The 18928-nt window shown below is 44.0% G+C and overlaps 1 protein-coding gene across 1 annotated transcript in view; it reads right to left on the bottom strand.

The window, feature by feature from the left end:
* Positions 1–18928, bottom strand: part of PLEKHH2 (pleckstrin homology, MyTH4 and FERM domain containing H2) — a 117033-nt gene that overhangs the window by 13926 nt on the left and 84179 nt on the right. Inside the window, exons 19-23 of the mRNA XM_054997552.1 lie at positions 14286–14398; positions 10706–10885; positions 9495–9592; positions 8617–8794; positions 4827–4982 (exon numbers count right to left, since the gene is read on the bottom strand). Of these exons, the coding sequence (XP_054853527.1) occupies positions 4827–4982; positions 8617–8794; positions 9495–9592; positions 10706–10885; positions 14286–14398 (725 nt within the window). The remainder of the gene's footprint in view (positions 1–4826; positions 4983–8616; positions 8795–9494; positions 9593–10705; positions 10886–14285; positions 14399–18928) is intronic.

Raw genomic sequence — 18928 nt, 5'->3', positions numbered from 1 at the left:
AAGGGATTTTGTGGATATAAATCCAGAATTTGGACCAGATACCAAGCAAAAAGAAGAGGATCCGAAGCCTGAAGGGAGGGGGGAGGCAATGAGCGCTCCGGCGGTAGCTGCGCAGAGGGAATTGCGCCCGAGGCCCAGGGGAGGGAAAAAGATTTAATTTGAGCTGTAATTTGTAATTTGTATGATCAACCACTCCGTCACTATCTTATTAAGCTATTTTTTTTACTGTGGCAGTATGAAGGGAAAGCATTGAAACGTAGTGTTTAGTGTTTGTAGATTACCTTCCCCTTTTTCTCCACCCCCCCTTCCCTCTCTCTTTTTTCTCCTTTCCTTCCCATCCCTTGTGCTATTGTAGTCTTTTGTAGTTACTGTTTTGTAGGGTATGTATGTATGTAGTAGTTTTGTGTGTTAGATATTGAAAAATAAAAAATAAAAAAAAAATTAAAAAAAGAAAAGAAAAGCTTATACAAACAATACTTGCAGTTAATTTGAGACTTATAGTAACTTACACAAATAACCAGGGATCATCCTGTAGAAAAAGAGCGGCAGGAACTCATTAGAATAACTCATTAGCATATGCCACACCCATTGATTGGGCCAAAATGGCCCGGATTTGGCTGCTGCCAGATGGGGGAGTGTTTCCCCACCTGGCAGTGGCACGCTCATGGCCCTTTTGGCTCCAATCTAGGCCGAAAGAGGCACAAAATCACTCAAAATGGCCATTTGGGGCATGTTTTAGCCTGGATTGGACCCAAAATGGCCCAGATCAGGTCACTGCTGGGCAGGGGAGGGGTCCCCCGCCAGGCACTGACCCAATCCTGATCCCGTTTTGGTCCTGATCCCGGCTGAAACGGGCCCCAAATGGCCATTTGGGTCCCGTTTGGGTTAAAATGCCATTTGGGTCCCGTTTGGGCCCGGATCAGAGCGAAACAGCCAGGACGTCAGTGCCATCAGGGCAACTTTGTTATGTTGTAAATCTCCTTCTCTCCTTGGTTACTTATACAATATTTAATATCTACTATTTTACTAATCATTCTCTGTGTTCCATCCTTTTATCTCTCTAGTAAATCATACTAAGTCACCTTAATTAGTGTTTGTTCTGGCCTAAATAATCAAAAAAGTCCCTCCATTTCCCCCAAAATTCAGCTATTGATCTATTATGTACTTAAGTAGTTAATTTAGCCATTGATGCATATTCATGATCCTTATCTGACAGATTAAGAGACGCATCTGCTTTCCGTCTCACTGCATATAATACTCTTAGCTGCTGTTACCATATAACAAAAAAGGTCTCCTTGCTCTTTTCTGAGATTATTTGGGAGAATGTTTAATAACATGTTTTTTGGATTCAACTCAAATCTTTGTTTAAGAATCTTCTGCATCTCTTCATGTATCTTTAGCCAATATTTTCACGCTTTCTTACAAGTCCATTATATATGGTAAAAAGTTGCATCTGTGCATTAACATTTCCAACACTGTCCATTATAGCCCTTAGTGATTCTCGCAATGTCTCTGGGGGTAATATACCATCTGAAAAACATTTTATACCAATTTTCTCTTAGTAGCTGACAGGCTGTAAATTTTATGTCCTTGGTCCATAGATCTTCCCATTGGTTCATTTGAATAGTTTCTCCAAAATTTTCCATCCATTTTATCATACAGATTTTAACTTGATCTATTTCTGTATGGTATTGTAGTAATATTGTATAAATTTCCCCTAAAAGATGTTTCAGGTCTCCAGATATTAATTGTTCAAATTCTGTTCCCCCCCCCCCGCCTTAATCTACAGTCCTGTTTAAGAAATTGTTCTTTTAGCTTCAATACCATTTGGTACATCAGCCATGGAACATTTGTACCTTGGATCTTGAATTTCTTGCCATGTTTTTTATATTCCCTTTCTTATTAATCATTGACTCATTGCTGAACTGATCCATTCTGCTTCTAGTAACTGTGACATAAGCATTTACTGGAGACATCAATGGGGAGACCAGTGGGCTCAGTCTATTTCTGCATCGAAATCTTGAATAGCCTATCTCTTAATATATGAGTCACGTCCTGTTTTTGAATAGATTTCAGAGATTTCTTAAGCCATAGATATGTATACCTTCTTTGGCATCCTCTGTCTCCAACTGGATGCCTCTGCTAGTCGGATTTATGATCCAGTCTGTTATCCAAACTACTGCTGCCGCTTGATGATATCACTTGAGGTTCACTACAGCTAGTCCTCCTCTTTTTTTGTCATCCTGTAATACTTTAAGTCTTACCCTTGGTTTCTTCCATTTCTATATGAAATTGTTTATTACTTTCTGCCATTTGTTTAGGGTTTTTTTATTTATATAGATTGGAATCATTTGAAATAAAAAATTCATTTTTGGTAATATATTCATTTCCACCACAGATATTCTTTCTAGCCATGAAATTTTCAATTTTTTCCATCTCTGCAAATCTTCAGTGATTTTTGTCCAAACTTTTGATAATTATCCTTATAAAGATACTCCTTTTTGTGCTGAAACATATATCCCTAGATATTTTATCGGCTTTGTAGTAATGGCACAATGGGTTATTCTCCTTATGTCTTCTTGTTCCTCTGCTGTTGTCAAAATCAGATTTATCTTTGTTTTCTTTTTATTCAGCTTATATCCAGAGTACTGTTCAAATCTTGATATTTGTTCCATAACATAAATCAGGGAATTACATGGGTCCGTCACTGATATGACCACATCATCTGTGTGGCTCTTCATTTTATGTCTCTTCCCCTCCATTAATCCAGTGATTCTTTTTTCTTGCCTGATTCTCATTGCCAAGATTTCCAATACAATAATAAACAGTAGTGGTGATACTGGGCATCTCTGACGTGTTCCTTTTGTTATCTCAATTTTTTCCATAAATGAGTCATTAACTAAAATTGTCGCTTGCCAATTAGTGTAGATACTTTGAATCCAATTCAGGAACTCTGTCCCACAAGTCATTCTTTGGAATACTTTCATAAGAAACTTCCAAGACACGTTGTCAAGTGCTTTTTCAGTATCTAAAAACATAAATGCAGTTTTTTCACCCTTTCTTTTTGAATATTCAATTGCATTGAGGAGATATCTGATATTATCCCTCATGTACCTCTTCGGGACGAATCCTGTTTGGACTTCATGAATAACATCTGAAATGCATCTTCTTAATATTTCAGCCAATATAGTCGTAAATATCTTGTAATTTACATTCAGTTGGGAGACAAGTCTGGATGATTGTGGTATTAATGGGTCGTTTCCTTCTTTGTGTATCAGAGTTATGTTTGCTTCTTGCCATGTCCTTGGTAATATCTTCGTATCTTGTATCTCCTTCATCACTTTTTGCAAAGGTATAGCTAATACGTTCTCAAAACATTTATAGTAAGTTGTTGTAAATCCATCCAGGCCTGCTGCCTTCACAGCTTTCAAGTTTTTGATTGCAGAATTTATTTCTTGTAATGTTATTGCTTGATTTAGAATATTTCTATGGTTGGTTGTAAACTCTTTGAACGGTGTCTCTTGCAGATATTTCTCCATCTCTTATTCTTTTGTTGCTTCTTCTTTGTAAAGGTTGGATAAGAAAATTCTAATTTTATCTTTCATTTCTTGTTCTTTGTAAATTATTTGATTGCCTTCCCTGATTCCTGGTACCCCTCTCTTCTCTCTCTCTTTTCTCGGACAGTACGCCAAGTATCTTCAAGGTTCGTTTGCAGCTTCAAAATGTCTTTGTTTTAGATATTTCAGTTTTTTCTGGATTGCTTCTGTTTCTAGCAAATCTAATTGATTCTTTCAGAGCTTAATTTCTTTCCATTTTCTATTATCCGTTATCTAAGTCTAATTTTATGTTCTTGTTCCAATTTTTCCAATTTTTGAGTTAAGTTGCTCCTTTCTTCCAACTTAACTTTTTTCTTTTTAGATGCTATTGCTATCAATGATAATCTTACATAGGCTTTACTGACTTCCCAAATTATTGTTGGATTTTGTTGGATATCCTTTGTAGTTTTTATTCTGAAATAGTCTATCAATTCTTCCCTACATTTTTGCTGTGCAATAGAGTGTCGTTCAATCTCCATCTTCTTTCTTTCTTCACCTTGATAAATTATCTCTATCAGATTATGATATGCTGTACTCCTCGGGAGAATTTCTGCTTTGTCTGGTTTTGACAGAAGACTTTTAGATACCCAATACATGTCTATTCTGGAATACGTTTGGTGCCTGTTTGAAAAAATGTATAATCTCTTTTTTATGTATCCATCTCCATACATCCTCCAGTTCCATGGCTGACATATAATTATGTACACACTTTGGGGGATTCTCTCCCCAACCTTGTAGACCTGTCGATTTTTGAATCAAGGACACCATTCATATTGCCAAAAATTAGAATCTCTCCTTCTTGAAAGTCTAATAATTTCTGGAAATATCTCATATAAAATTTCTTTTGGCCATTGTTTGGTGCATATAATGAGTGTTCATATTTGTCCATTGGAGAGTCTTATTTTTAAAGCCAAATACCTCCCCCCTCCTCATCTTTTAGTTCTTGAAGGATTTCCAAGCTTTTTTCAAGTTTCTTCACTGTCCTTCATTAATTTTATTCACTAATTTTATTCTGCTTTCCGCCTCACAATATGCAACAAGTTAAAAAAAAATTACATTGCTATCCTAAGAATCCTGTCCTGGGAGCAAGCCCCATTGAATAGCTCTGAGTATGATTCTAAGTAGACTTTAGGATTGCTCGCTGTGATAAGGAATATAGCATTTTTAAACACTATGTAAAACTAAGATTTTCTTAATACAAGGACCTCATTAAAGAGGGTTTTTTTTTACCTTGATGTTTCCTTGAAGACAATGTTCTATATCCTTGCCAGAAGGATCATCAGTAAACAAAGCAAAACCTGACTGGGCAGGTTTCCTCATTCCAGTGTCTTGATTGAGTGTGTTCAGAAATTCTTCTACTGTGGTAGAAGCATCAAATCCAACAACCTAGACAGAAGCATATGTAACATGACTTTTTTAAAAAAAACCCTCACAAATGCTTGAGCAACAGATTTTAAAATATAAATATCCAAGTTGCAATGTCCACCCCCCGCCATCACCTACCTGGGATCAAGAGTGGAGAGGTGGCATTGCCCCTCCCTTCATCCAGCTGGGATGAGGAACGGAGCAGGTGGCAATGCCCACCCCCCGCCTTCACCCAGCTGAGATCAGTTGCAGAGCAGGTGGCAATGCCCACCTGCTGCCTTCACTCAATTGCGGAGCAGGAAGTAATGCCCGCTCCTTGCCTTCGGCTAGCTGGGATCAGGCATGGAGCAGGAGCCAATGCCCACCCACCCCCAACTTCACCCAGCTGGGATCAGTCGCGGAGCAGGTGGCAATGCCGACCTGCCGCCTTCATCCAGCTTGGATCAGTCATGGAATAGGAGGCGATGCCCGCTCCTTGCCTTCACCCAGCTGGGATCAGGCACGGAGCAGGTGACAATGCCTCCCCCCCCCCCCCGCGATCACTCAGCCAGGATCAGGTGAGGAGCAGGAGGCAATGCCTGCTCCCCCCTTCACCCAGCTGGGATCAGGAGTGGAGCAGCTGGCAATGCCCATCCCCCTTCACCCAGCTGGGATCAGATGCAGGTGTGCAAAAACAGCGGCAGTTCCCAACAATAAATGGATGCAAAATAAGCCAGAAGTGGCAAGGGACACCAACAGAAAATATTTCTCACTCTTTTACCATACACTGAAACCAAAATCAAGTGTATATACTTATCAAAAATAAAGTGTATTCAAAAGTAGTGTGTATATAACAATCATCAACAACAATCAAAGCAATGAAAACACAGTAAATATGAGCATCATCCCCCGGCGAGTCGCAGTGTAACAAAAAGGCCTTTCTCCTGTTTAAACGCTGTCAGATGACTAATTCTCTCAACTCATACACTGTGGCTCCGCCAAACTTGTGGCACTGGAGTTCCGGGGATCTGGATGACAATGAACTCTTGGCTGCCAGTTATAGATCCAAGTGCAGCGGGTAGTTAAATGAAGGATGCAGGTGGCAACAGGCAGGGTCCAAGGGTGGAAGGAGACCCCCGCTGGGGTCTCTAACGCCCTACAAGCTTCCGGTGAACTACGCTTGTTTCGTGTTGACCACTTCTTCCGGGGGCGACATGGACCATCCTGAACAATATTTCTCTGATGGTAAAGTATAACATTCAGATCAGATGCAGAGCATGCAGCCATGCCCCCCTCATCCAGCTGGGATCAGGTGCATAGCAGGAAGCAATGCCCACCCCCGCCTTCACCTAGCCAGGATCAGGAGCAGAGAAGGTGGCAATGCCCGCCCCCCTTCACTGAGCCAGGATCAGGCATGGAGTAGGTTGCAAAGCCTGCCCCCCCCTTCACCTGGCCAGGATCAGGTGCAGTCCAGGTGGCAATGCCTGACCCCCCTTCAACCAGCTGGAATCGGGTGTTGAGCAGGAGGCAATGCCCGCCCCCCTTCATCTGGCTGGGATCAGCAGCGGAGCAAGTGGCAATGTCTGCCCCCTGCCTTCACCTGGCTGGAGTCAGCCATGGAGGAGAAGGCAACACTTGCCTGCCCGCCCTCCCCTTTCTAGTGCCCATTGTATTTTTTTCCACAACAGGCTTTGTAACTAGTCTGTTATAAATGGTTTTGCAAATCTGCTAGCCTGTTTATATAGTTTTGCAAAACAGATTTTATATGTATTCTATCTGCTGCAAACTGATTTTTGTATTTAATAAGTCAATTACACAGACAAACAATCATTCCTCCTTCATCTAGTCTATTCAACAATACAGTAACAAAAAAAATGAAATGTTTCAGAATTTATTTATTTATTTTATTTTATCGTATTTATATTCCGCCCTCCCCGCAAGCAGGCTCAGGGCGGATAACAGTATTAAAACATTTCATATAAAACATTTAAAAGCATTGTACAAAAATATTAAAAAAATAGCACCACTCTTTTTCTTGATGGCGGAAATACCGTTAATTACAAATAGTGCAAATTACAAATTTGTAAGTAGTTTGGATTGAAGTCTACTTGTTCTGAAAAGCTGATCAAATGTGACAGCATTTACTGATAAGGAGGCAATTAGAACCCCATACTTCCAAATATTTGGGACTTCTTCACCCACACAGTGCTTTTCATTGATTCTTAAGCAGTTGCCATATTCACTCAAAATGAAGACGACCTTTCCCACCTTTTTTTGGTTTTGCAAAAAGGGGAGGTCTTCTTCCATGTGGGTATATATACTGGGGGGGCATTTTCTTCTCTCAGAGCCTGTTCCAGCAACTACAGAGATAGAGAGGAGCACATGCATACACCCTCCCCCCAATCTGGCTTGCTAGGCTGCCTAAAGTCCAGCAAGCCAGCTGGTGGGTGTTGTGGTAGCCTGGAGGCAGAGAGAGGGTAGCACCACCCCCACCTCACTGGGCTATTTAAGTCCATTGAGCCAGCTAGTAAATGCCTCCACAGTAGCCATGGAGGCAGAGAAAGTACTGCACCCCTTCCCACCAGCTGGGCTGCTGGGCTGGTTGCAAGCCAATGGGGCGGGGAAGGGAGCCTCTTCTCTGTGCTTCTGCGCCTTCTGGTTCATGCCAGAAGATAGAGGGGTGGAGAGCAGAGGGTTAAATTCAGGGTTATTCTTTTTTCTTTGCTTTTTTGGGTGGGCTGACTTATTTTTGGGCGGGGGGGAGCTGGGCTTGTCAGGTTCTGAGACAGTGAGACGCGGGCCTGCCTGACTTCTGCCTTAAAGGACCTTCAGGGATGTCAGGTTCTGCCAAGGATGCTGCCCGGTGAGACGCAGGCCTGCCTGACTTCCGCCTTAAAGGACCTTCAGGGAATATGCAGGATCTCGCTCTGTGGAAGGAGAGGGGGTATACCTCACCCTCTCAGTCCACCTCAACCTGATCTTGTCCCGGCAGCCTTACATGACAGCTGCCCCCATCCAGCTGTCGGCCTTACTCCTCCTCCTCCTCTCCACTGCTTGCTCTCTCTCTCTCTCTCACATGCGCGTGATCATTCGCTCACTCCTCCACTCCATCACACTCCTACACAACCCACCACCCCCTGTGGGTGGACTTTCCTTATATCCTGTCACTCATTCCAGGCTCCACCTGCCAGGCCACACCCCTCTTTTGCCTCCTAGCATTGGCCTGGGCTGCCTCAAGCAGTTGCACCTGGGGTTGCTCGTTTGGCTGTGTTGCTCGTTTGGCTGTCCTTACTTCCCCTGGCAGGGCTCTTAGCCTCCCACTGGAGGGTGGGGCTGGCTGGCTTCCACCTGCTCCTTCTGACCCTCTGGGGCTTGGGTGCTTCTTTCTCTCCCTTGGGTGCTGGCAGGTTTTGGCCCTGCGGGTCTGTTGGAGTGGCTGGGCAGCTGCCTCCCGGTTGTCTCCTGTCCCCTTCTCCTGGCAAGTCCGGGGGCTGAACCACAGACTCCGGACAGGGCTGACTTGTTTTCTGTATTGTCATCCTTTCAAATAAATACAATATACCCTACTTAACACTCAGTGGACACAGAAAGCTGTGACTCTACTCAGGCTGCACTCTTATCCACTTCCCCCTTCTACTGCTATCTTACTGAATACTATTTAAAGAGTAAGGTGTACCTGGTATATGCCATTCATAAAATGCACTGGAATACTGAAAGGTAAGGAATGATGGTAGGGATTTCTTAGAAGTGTTGAAAGAATTTCCATTCTTGATGGCCTGGCTTCTCTGTCACCATTCTGTTGTGTTCTTTCTACACAACGCTGACAGTAAATTGCATACTTTCCAAATTCTGTCCTGTGAGAACAAAACAACTTTACAGCATGAACTCTGGGAACAGTAGAGCATGAAGAACAGTATGAATTTCAACAAGCTACTTAAACACAAACATAGACTCTTAAAACATAGTATTTACTTAGCATATCTTTCTTTTCATCTCCCATCCCATCCACTCTTGAGAACCTGTTTAGGATCATGTTTGCTTCAGAAATGAAATACAGAATGATGGTATAAATATAACACAAACTTCCCCCTCATACTTCTTTTTTTGAGGGAGATAATGTATGGCGGTGTGTTTTTATATCTTTTTTTGCCTCTTCAAAAACAGGTGTGGAAATCAAACGGGGGCTCAAAATTTTAAAATAGCAGGATACTTGGGTTGGCCTTATATTGTACTGAATTTTATTCTGGTACCACAATGTTCAACTGAACTATAACATTATACATAACCTTATAAAAATAATGCCAACCAAAGGCATTCATTCAGCTAATGAAACACGAAGCATACAAATTAACAGTCAGCAATGGTTAAATTACATTTGGTAAGAAAATCTGTACAGAAAATATTGCTGTACTGTTTCCCCCATCTTTATGTTTAGAATAATAGATTGAGATTCGATTCCTAGTTTTTGTCCAAAACTTTTGCTTTAGAAAGGTTGTTTAGAAAGATATTCTTAAGCTTTATGTGAACTGATATTCCAATAATGTTTATGTATACCTGGAATCTGCATTCTTCTTCAAATGGAGCTTGAGTAGCCAAAGGAATGGGTGCTGGGGAAGGAAGAGTCCAACGGAGAGCGCTAAAAGCTGCCAAGCCTGAACAAGGAATGAAAACAGTATTATTGTCCATCTTTTCTTGCAGAAACAGTCTCCTAGCACAAACAAGAGATATTGTACAGCTTAGAATGCATGTAGGGAATGTGTGGTTAGGAAACTGGTGAAGCCTGGGTAACATGGGTGAAACAGTGTGATCAGATGCAGTACTGTGTGAACTCTGAAGGGTAGCCAAGATATGGGGTAAAAGAGGCACTAACTAATCCAAATGTATTTTATTTATATTATATATACATACTATAACTGCCAACATGGGTGCTTTTTAAAAAAAATCTGACTCATTGGGTAACTTATTGTTGTTTTCAGCCATTTTAAATATCATAACAGAAAGTAACAATTTTGAGTTTAGGTTTCATACAGACACAAGAATACTGTGGGAAACAAAATCTAATGTAGCTTCTGATGCAAAATAAATGGTTCATATTTATAATATTGTATAGAATAGTGTTAGCCAATTTTCTTAATTTCTGATAACTGATCTATCATAAGCATTAGTATTTGCACAAGCAGCACTACTGGAAAATACATTTCATCTAACTTGAAGTGAGAAAGGCCAGTGCACAGAACCATTAAGGACTGGGACAGTTGCCGCCTGCTATGGTAATGTGCAGCTGCTACTATGCCTAGTGTTAAGCTTCTTGCATAATAGTATAGGCCTAATATTGCATCCTATTTATTATGGCACACACAACCTTATGCATGGTAATGAATGTAAACAACCAAATGTACACAACCAAACAGGTATAAAACCAAACAGGTAGGTATAAATAGGCACAGCAATTTCAACTGGATATTGTTAGCTCTGTGGCCATGTGAAACAACCAGCACTCAGATACAACAGAAATGCAGAAATTGCAGAAAAAAAACCAGAAGTAATTTATACTCTTGGATTAATAGCAGTCCATATTAGTAAATCTGAATAAACTAAAGAGAAAAAAAGAACAAGTGTGTGCATTGTATTACTCTGATATCCTGCAGCCAGTTTTCTTCAGATTTACTAAGGAACAAAATCCAAATTTACCAAGGAGCTTAATGTACAGTTGCACTTCTTAGTGAAAGTGTAATGAGTGCTCTGTTAGGAAAATGTTTCAATACCTGGATTGGTCCTATCTGATTGGAGGGCTGCCTTCTCCTTGTCTGTTTGATCAACTGGCAACAGATTTCATTTTGAAGCTCTGGATGCATAAGGCAGACTTGCAAAGCACTTTGGGCTAAAGAGACATGGTAATCAATTGCAGGAGAGTCCACAGCAGCATTTATAAATAACTGGCAAGTCTGCAGAAAAGAATTATAAAACCAGTTTTCATTGAAAATTTCAACAAGAACCTTTTCATTTTTATTTTTGGAGGAGCTACATGTCAATTTAAAATAAAATAGAAACATATAAGCAGGGAACTTGCACTTTCCCTTGTATGTCCTTCCCACACTATTTCCTCTTTCCTTGGCAACCCCCATATCCTCACCATTCTCTGCTTCCTTCTTTTCTTCCCACCCACTAGCCAACCTACTTTTTAAATCTGTTCTGCATCTTCAGCTATTTTTATTACGTGCTTGATTTATATCCTGCCCTTCTCCAGAATGGGATCCAAAGCAACTTGTATCATGCCCCTCTCCTCTGCTTTACCCTGACAACAACTCTGTGAGGTAGGTTATGTTTGACTAGTCTAAGTTCACGCAGTGTGTTTTCACAGCAGAACAGAGATTTGAACCTAGTCTGAAAATCTAACCACCATGAAACACTGGGTTTTGTGGGGTGACTGATGTTGAACAGTAGCAAGCAGCAAGCTCAGTGGTCACCTGGTGCTTGCTTGTGGGCCTGGCCCCACTGAGTCCTCCCTCAAAGGCTAAAACAGCCCTGAAAAGAGCCCTTCTTCTTTCTGTATCATTTATTGACAGAAGCCAAAGTTTGAATGCTGGAAATACTGTTATGGTTGCTTCGCAACCCCTTCACTGGCTACAGACTAGGTATTAATTTCTAATACGTACAGACGCTGCTTCTATTATTAACCTCTCCCCCTTTGAACAGTTCGGATTTTTCTGCAAACTTGAGGCTCTTTTCAGGTTTATAGAAAGATTTGTCTTGCCTGTTCATGGCTTCACAGATTTGACTATGACAGAAATCACATTTATTGATTTAGAGACATTTAAAATTTGCAAGAATGAAATGTTAAGATACCTGCAACACAGCTATGGAACAGTGGAAAAGGAAGCCTTCAGGGCACACAATTCTTCACTCTTGTTTCTACTGCCAGCTAGCTGCTGCTGCCAGCTTCAGACTGCTATCACATACTTGTACAATACCTTTACTTTGGAAACTCTCCAAAGTCCATGTCTGGGAAGGCTTTACAAAGTAATGCAAGGCAACCACATTTCAGCAGACTTTCAGAGTTTAAGATACAAAATTCAAAAGATACAGCTTTATTATTGACTTTTGCTGTTTTAATGGGACACTTTATATTTGCTCCTGCAGAATAGTGGTTAAATGGTTGGGCTTTGAATCAGCACTAGGGCTGTGCACGAGTGGGGAGATTCGGTATTCCCGCTTCAGAATACCCCCAAATTGAATCGCTTCAGTATGCCCCGTGAAGATTTGGAGCATACTGAAGCGAGGGGGGGAACTCCCTACCACCCCCCACCCTCCCTGGGGCAACCCGTCTACTCCCACCCCGCTGGGGAGACCCCTCCACCCCCCACCCAACCCTGAGGAGACCCCTCCAACCCCCACCCACTTACCTGGCAGCGGGAGGGTAATCGGCTGGGTGGCTGCCGCTGCACCACAGCCATTTGAGGGGCAGGAAGGGCCAGAGGTGGTGGCTCTGGCCTTCCCCACCACCCCGCAGGCTCGGGCGGCAGCAGAGGAGCTGGCCCGGAGCCACCGCAAGATAGGTGGGGGGGGTTGATGTTTAAAGCCCCCCGCCACTGCTTGCAAGCAGCGGCGGGGCCCTTTAAACAAGCCCCGGAGATTTCCGAAGCATTTCCGAATGCTTCGGGAAGCTTTGCTTGGGTATTCCGAAACGGAGCCAGCATGCTGGCCCCACTTCGGGAATACTGAAGCTTGCCGAATCGGGTCCGCTTTGGGTATCTTTACCCGAACCGAAACCTGAATACCACAGCCCTAATCAGCACTTTGCTGGTTTGACTCCCACTACTGCTATGAGCTCAATTGGTGGCCTTGGGTAAGCCATTCCTTTCAGCCCCAGCTGTATTGTGGGGATAATAATAACACTGACTTTGTTCATCATTCTGAGGGAGGCACTAATTTGTCTAGAAGAGCGGCATATAAGCACAGTTGTTATTATTCAATTATGTTCCAAAGCATTACAGTTCATCTAGGCCATAAATTTCAAAACCTTTAAAAATACAGGTAACAAACGTGCTACTTTACTTCTAAAGTTAGAGCTAGTGATGTATGCACTAAATCCACCCAAATCCTATTCAACTGCTAATTACGAATTTCTTCAAATTACTAAGAAACGATCACTTAAAAACAAGAGTTTCAATGTGAATAGCCTTTTGATGCATGTCTTCTCTCTCAAAACCACCTGAGAATTGTAGAACAAGGACAGGCATTCATTGTCTTAACGTCTCTGCAATGCTACTGTACTCTAAGATAGAGTCAGACCCCTATATATTACAGTGACATATAAAAAAGTCAAGTCAACTTCAGCTATAAGGAAGGAAGTACAGTTATTCAGAGATATTAAAAGGTTAAAATAATCATGTTCTGAGCACGTACCAAACAGTGGCTACAAGCCTTGGCTGCTCAGTATATTGAATACTGATTGTGTAGGCACACACATGAGAGTTTCAAGTTAAGGTGCCTGACTCATAGGGAAAGCAAATATTACAACCTATGAATATTCTATCTGTTACATGCAAACCGATAGCATCACTAGTTTGAACATAATTGCACTGTACAAAATAAGGGACGTTATGAGTTAGTTACACATTTCACTTTTAATATGCCATGTCTGTTTATGCTTTGTTTCAGCATTGTTTCAGCTCTGTATTGGATTTCTGTCTGTACCCAATTTCTGCAATCCATACCTGATTGCATTGTGAGCAGCTAATCATATTGGCTTACATTGTGTAATCTGCCTTGAGTTTCAGTGAGAAAGGTGGACTATAAATAATGTAAATAAATAATTAAATAAATAAGACTCAAGGTATAAGACTCTAGCTTGTCCCTATCCTCACACTGCTACTTCTTCTCTTCTTTCCCAACTCTCCCACTGCCATTTCCTCCTCCAATCCTCCTATCTGCCCCAACCCTTTAAACTTGCATTTTGTTTACAGCTGCAATGTGTGCACCTGGAGACATACCCTGCCATTAGTTGGTGAGTTAACCCCCTTATTTTTTTTGTTTTGGATTTCCTCAGGTCTTACAGATGCATCACTCCTTCCTGTATTTGATCCCATTGTGCAAATGTTTTTGATCTACAGTTGGGGGCCAAGTTTGGAATTAGGTATATGATTTATTTCATTAAATATGAACCCTAAGATTTACGGAAAGTTTCTGAATCAGTTGCTCACTGCTGGTGAACAAGAAAAACCTCCCACCAAAACAAACCTTGACTTCTTTAGCTCAACTAGCTGACATAATTTTTTACATAACTAATACGTATCTGACATATTAAAGGGGGAAAAGTTAAAGAAAAGATTATTAACAATTTACCTTAAATAATTTTATAGCTTCTGTTTGCAAAGCCTCAGATGGTAGAGTTGTAAGAGGAGAAGTAATCCCATCTTTGCTATGACAAAGAGCAGGATGCCTCCCTATCTGAGAGGCTGGGAGAAAAAAAATCTATGTCAAGCAAAACAAGTGTTATTTCACATTAGTTCAGCACATCTTATCAAACTGTGGCAATTCTAAGCTGTTTGGAGTGCCTCTTCAACTGGAGAAAGCAGGAATCAAAATTTTCAACTGGCTCCTAATGATATTTTCATGTACATAGAACATCTTGTAAAAGACAATATTCTATAAGATCTATGCAAAGGAGTCCAACATGAAGTCAAATATCCCATTATAAAACATATGAGCATTAATTTAACATTTCACTGTATTCTTTCATCATAGTATTGTGTAATAGCAACAATTACCTCCTACATGTAGTTTTATTTCTTGGGAAGGGGAAAAGCCCCAAATAAAATACATGCCAATAATTTGGAATACTAGGCAGTAGGAGGCTGCATGTGTACTGGTTCATACTTCTAGAGTCAGAAATACTACTGTCTTTTAATGAAATGCTAATATACCCCCGCTCCACTCCTGTCTAGTAAAATCACAATGCTACCGACCGAGTAAAAAATGTAAATCTTTGATGACAAACTGGGCATCAGATTGTCTATTATGTCTAACTATGACAAGTAAGTTGAAAAGGCTTTTTAAAAAACACAAAACTAAATAAGGATAAATGTAAATTAAAAGAATGGTGTTAAAGCTCTCTCTATATCACATTTTTATTCAGAGGAACAAAAATAATGCTCTCATCTTGCCCTAAACAAGCTGTACTCTACACCCAGAGATCTGAAACACTTATTTCTGCAGAGCTGCTCCTGTGATCTTGTGCAGTAAAAACAGGGTTTCTCACCTGTAACTGTTGATCGTCGAGTCTCTTCTGTGCAGACACACATTGGGACTGCGCAGGCGCAGGCCAGCCGCGGAAAAGATTTTTCTAGCTTTCAGAGATGTGAAGGGGACGTTCGGATCCACCGCGCATGCGCGTCGGTGTTCCCCGCCAATTTTGAATGCATATATATCCGAACGTCCCCGGCATTCCCTCAGTTCACCTGAGCCGCCGGAGAAACTAAGTTAACGAAACACTCACAGCGGGGCAGGCGGGAGGGAATGTGTGTCTGCACAGAAGAGACTCGACGATCAACAGTTACAGGTGAGAAACCCTGTTTATCGTCTTCGTCCTTCTGTGCAGCCCCACATTGGGAGAGTAACTAGCATCTCACCAATGGGGGCGGGTGTGAGTGTCTACTTGAACAAGGACTGCAGGACAGCTGTGCCAACAGCCGAGTCACGTCGTGCATGCACGTCCACAGAGTAATGCCGGATGAAAGTGTCTGCAGAGGACCATGTCGCAGCTTGGCAGACGTCCTGGAGCGGCACCCCTCGCAGGAAGGCAGCAGAAGCAGCTTGCGCTCGAGTGGAATGAGCGGTAACCAACAAGGGACACTGGACTCCAGCATGCTGATAGCAAAGTTTAATCGTAGACACAATCCAGCGAGAGATGGACTGGGCAGAAGCAGGTGAGCCCTTGCGAGGGCCAGAGTAACACACAAACAGGACAGGAGATTTCCTGAAACATTTGGTGCGGTGCAAATAAAACAATAAAGCACGCTTTACATCCAACGTGTGTAGAGCTCGTTCCCCTGGGGATGAGGGTGTTGGAAAAAAGGAAGGGAGGAACACCTTTTGCTGTAGGTGAAATCTTGAGACTACCTTGGGCAGAAACTCCATGCTAGTGTGGAGCATGACAGTACCAGGGAAAAACTGCAGGAAGGGAGGGTCACACCGCAGGGCAGACAGCTCCCCAACACGCCTAGAGGACGTGATTGCCACCAGGAAAGCCACCTTCTGAGTGAGCAAAGGTAGGGGACAAGAAGATAGAGGCTCAAAGGGCTGGAGCATCAGCTGGGAGAGAACCAGGGAGAGACTCCATTGTGGAATGGGATGGGCCCTAGGAGGGAAGGTCTTGAACAGGCCCTTCAGGAACTGCTTGGAAAGCCAGTGAGTAAAAACTGTCTTCCCATCAATCTGCTCATGGAAGGCAGAGATTGCAGCCAAGTGGACCTTAACACTGGAAAACGCAAGGCCCTGGGAGCAGAGTTCCAGGAGGTAGTCCAGGATGACAGGAAGCGGGCAATTAAAGGGAGAAACCCCCTTCAGGGCCAACCACTGGGAAAAACGTGACCACTTCCTCTGATAGGACAACCTGGTGGACGGTTTCCGGGCATTCAAGATCACCCCAAGCACTCCAGAAGAGAGGCTCACTCCCGGTTGCCCAGAAGCCAGGCAGTCAGATTCAGTACAGCCACATCGTGATGCCACACCCCGTCCCTGGTTAAGAGGTCCAGGGCGTGAGGCAGGGGGAGGCATCGCCCCTGGGACAGGGAAAGTAAAAGGGGGAACCAATCCTGGCGAGGCCACCGAGGGGCAACGAGGATACAGTGGGTTCGGAAGGCCCTGATCCTGGAAAGAACCTTGTACAGGAGCGGGAAGGGCGGGAAGGCATAAAAGAGCCCTGGGGACCAAGGTATTTGGAAGGCATCCCCTAGGGAGTGGCGGCCAATGCCGGCCCGGGAGCAGAACAGCGGGGCCTGTTTGTTGCGGGCAGTGGCGAAGAGGTCGACCAAAGGCGTGCCCCATGTGCGGAAAACCTGGTCGAGGTAAACCCTGTTTAGGGACCACTCGTGCTGAGGCAGAAACACCCTGCTCAGTGCATCCGCCGAGGTGTTGAGATCCCCGGCAATGTGCACGGCTCTGGGAAGGACGTTGTTGACCATGGCCCAATTCCATAGAGTCGTTGCCTCCTTGCAGAGCTTGAGCGAGACCGTTCCTCCCTGCTTGTTGAGGTAGTAGCAGGCCGTGGTATTGTCCGACAGGACCTGAACCCTCCTGTTCCGAATGGCATCTGCAAAAGAAGCGAGGGAGTAACGGATCGCCCTAAGCTCAAGAAGGTTGATATGCATGGATGCCTCAGATGGGGACCAGATGCCCTGAGCCGAAAGCTGTCCACAGCGCCCTCCCCACCCCAAGTTGGAGGCATCGGTATAAACCGTGACCTCAGCTAGGAAGGGGCCGAAAGGACAACCTTCAGACAGGTTTCCAGGGACAGTCCACCAGGCCAGAGAGCGCAGCACCACCCTGGGGATGGAAAACCTCTGGTGCTGACCCATGGTGAGGGGGTTGTACCTCCGGACAAACCAGTTTTGCAGAGGCCTCATACGCAGGCGTGCAAAGAAAACCACCCCTGTGGAGGAGGCCATAAGGCCCAACAGTGTCTGAATCAAAAGGGCCGTCTGGTACCGGCAATGTACGAAATGCCGGGCTAAAGCGGAAAGCCTGGCCAACCGGTCTGGAGGCAGGTAGGCTCTGCCCAGCAGGGAATCGAAATGGACCCCAATAAACCTAATGGCCATGCCCGGGGCCAGGATAGACTTATCCCCATTAACCACCAAGCCCAACCTAGCCAGCACGGACAAAGTGAGGGCAATATGGGCCCGGAGAGAGTCAGGCGAGGGTCCCACCAGGAGCCAGTCATCCAGGTACGGGTAGATAAAGCAACCCTGGGACCGCAGGTATGCCACTACGGTGGCCATGCACTTCGTGAATACCCTGGGCGCAGAGGCCAGCCCAAAGGGCAATACGGTATATTCATACACAGAATTCCCATACACAAACCGCAGGTATTTCCTGTGGCCCTCAAATATAGAAATGTGGAAGTAGGCATCCTTCAAGTCTAAAATGGCTAGCCAGACGCCCACCTCCAGGAGCTCCATGACCCGTGCCAGGGTTAGCATTCGAAACTTTTCAACCTTCAAATAACCGTTGAGGCCTCTAAGGTCTAAGATGGGCCGGGAACCTCCACCCTTTTTATCCACAAGGAAGTATCTGGAGTAAAATCCCCATGGGGAAGTAGCGACATTGACCACCCGGACAGCACCTTTGTTAACCAACTCCATAACATTATTGTGCAACACAACATCACAACATGTAGAACAACGGGGAGGGAGAGAGAGAGGAGGTGCATCTGTAAACATTAACTTGTAACCATGGGCCACAATGGACAGGACCCAAGTGTCAGAAGTAACACGTTGCCAACAGGGCAAAAAAGGCCGAAGCCTGTCCAGAAACTGGGCAGCAGAGGAAGTGTCCTCGGAGGCCAACAGGGGAGCGTTCAGGCTTAGTCAGAAGACCGAGGGCTTCTGCACCGAGGTCGAAGGCTTGGGTGAAGATGGCTGTTGCCTGCCCTTGGACCGGCCGGAGCGCCTGGAAGAGTGACGCTGCTGGGCTGAATAGGATCGGTGACCGTAGGACTGGCCCGAGAAGAAGCGCCCTTGACGCTGCTGGTAAGGTTGGTAAGGGGCCTGGTAGGATCGGAACCGACCATAACGATACCTCGGACCCGATGACTGAGCCGAGGGAGCGACTCCGAGGGACTTGGCCGTCTGCTGATTCTTTTTCATCAGGGAGAGGGATTCATCCGTCTTCTCCGAGAAGAGCTGGGGCCCCTCGAAGGGGAAATCCTCCACTTTCGCCTTCTTTTCAGGCGGCAGGGCAGTGGACCGGAGCCAGGCGTGTCGACG

The sequence above is a fragment of the Eublepharis macularius genome, chromosome 1, assembly GCF_028583425.1.
Source record: "Eublepharis macularius isolate TG4126 chromosome 1, MPM_Emac_v1.0, whole genome shotgun sequence".
NCBI classification, from domain to species: Eukaryota; Metazoa; Chordata; class Lepidosauria; order Squamata; family Eublepharidae; genus Eublepharis; species Eublepharis macularius.
The sequence above is the reverse complement of the archived record's forward strand: the minus strand, read 5'-3'. Positions and strand labels throughout refer to the sequence as shown.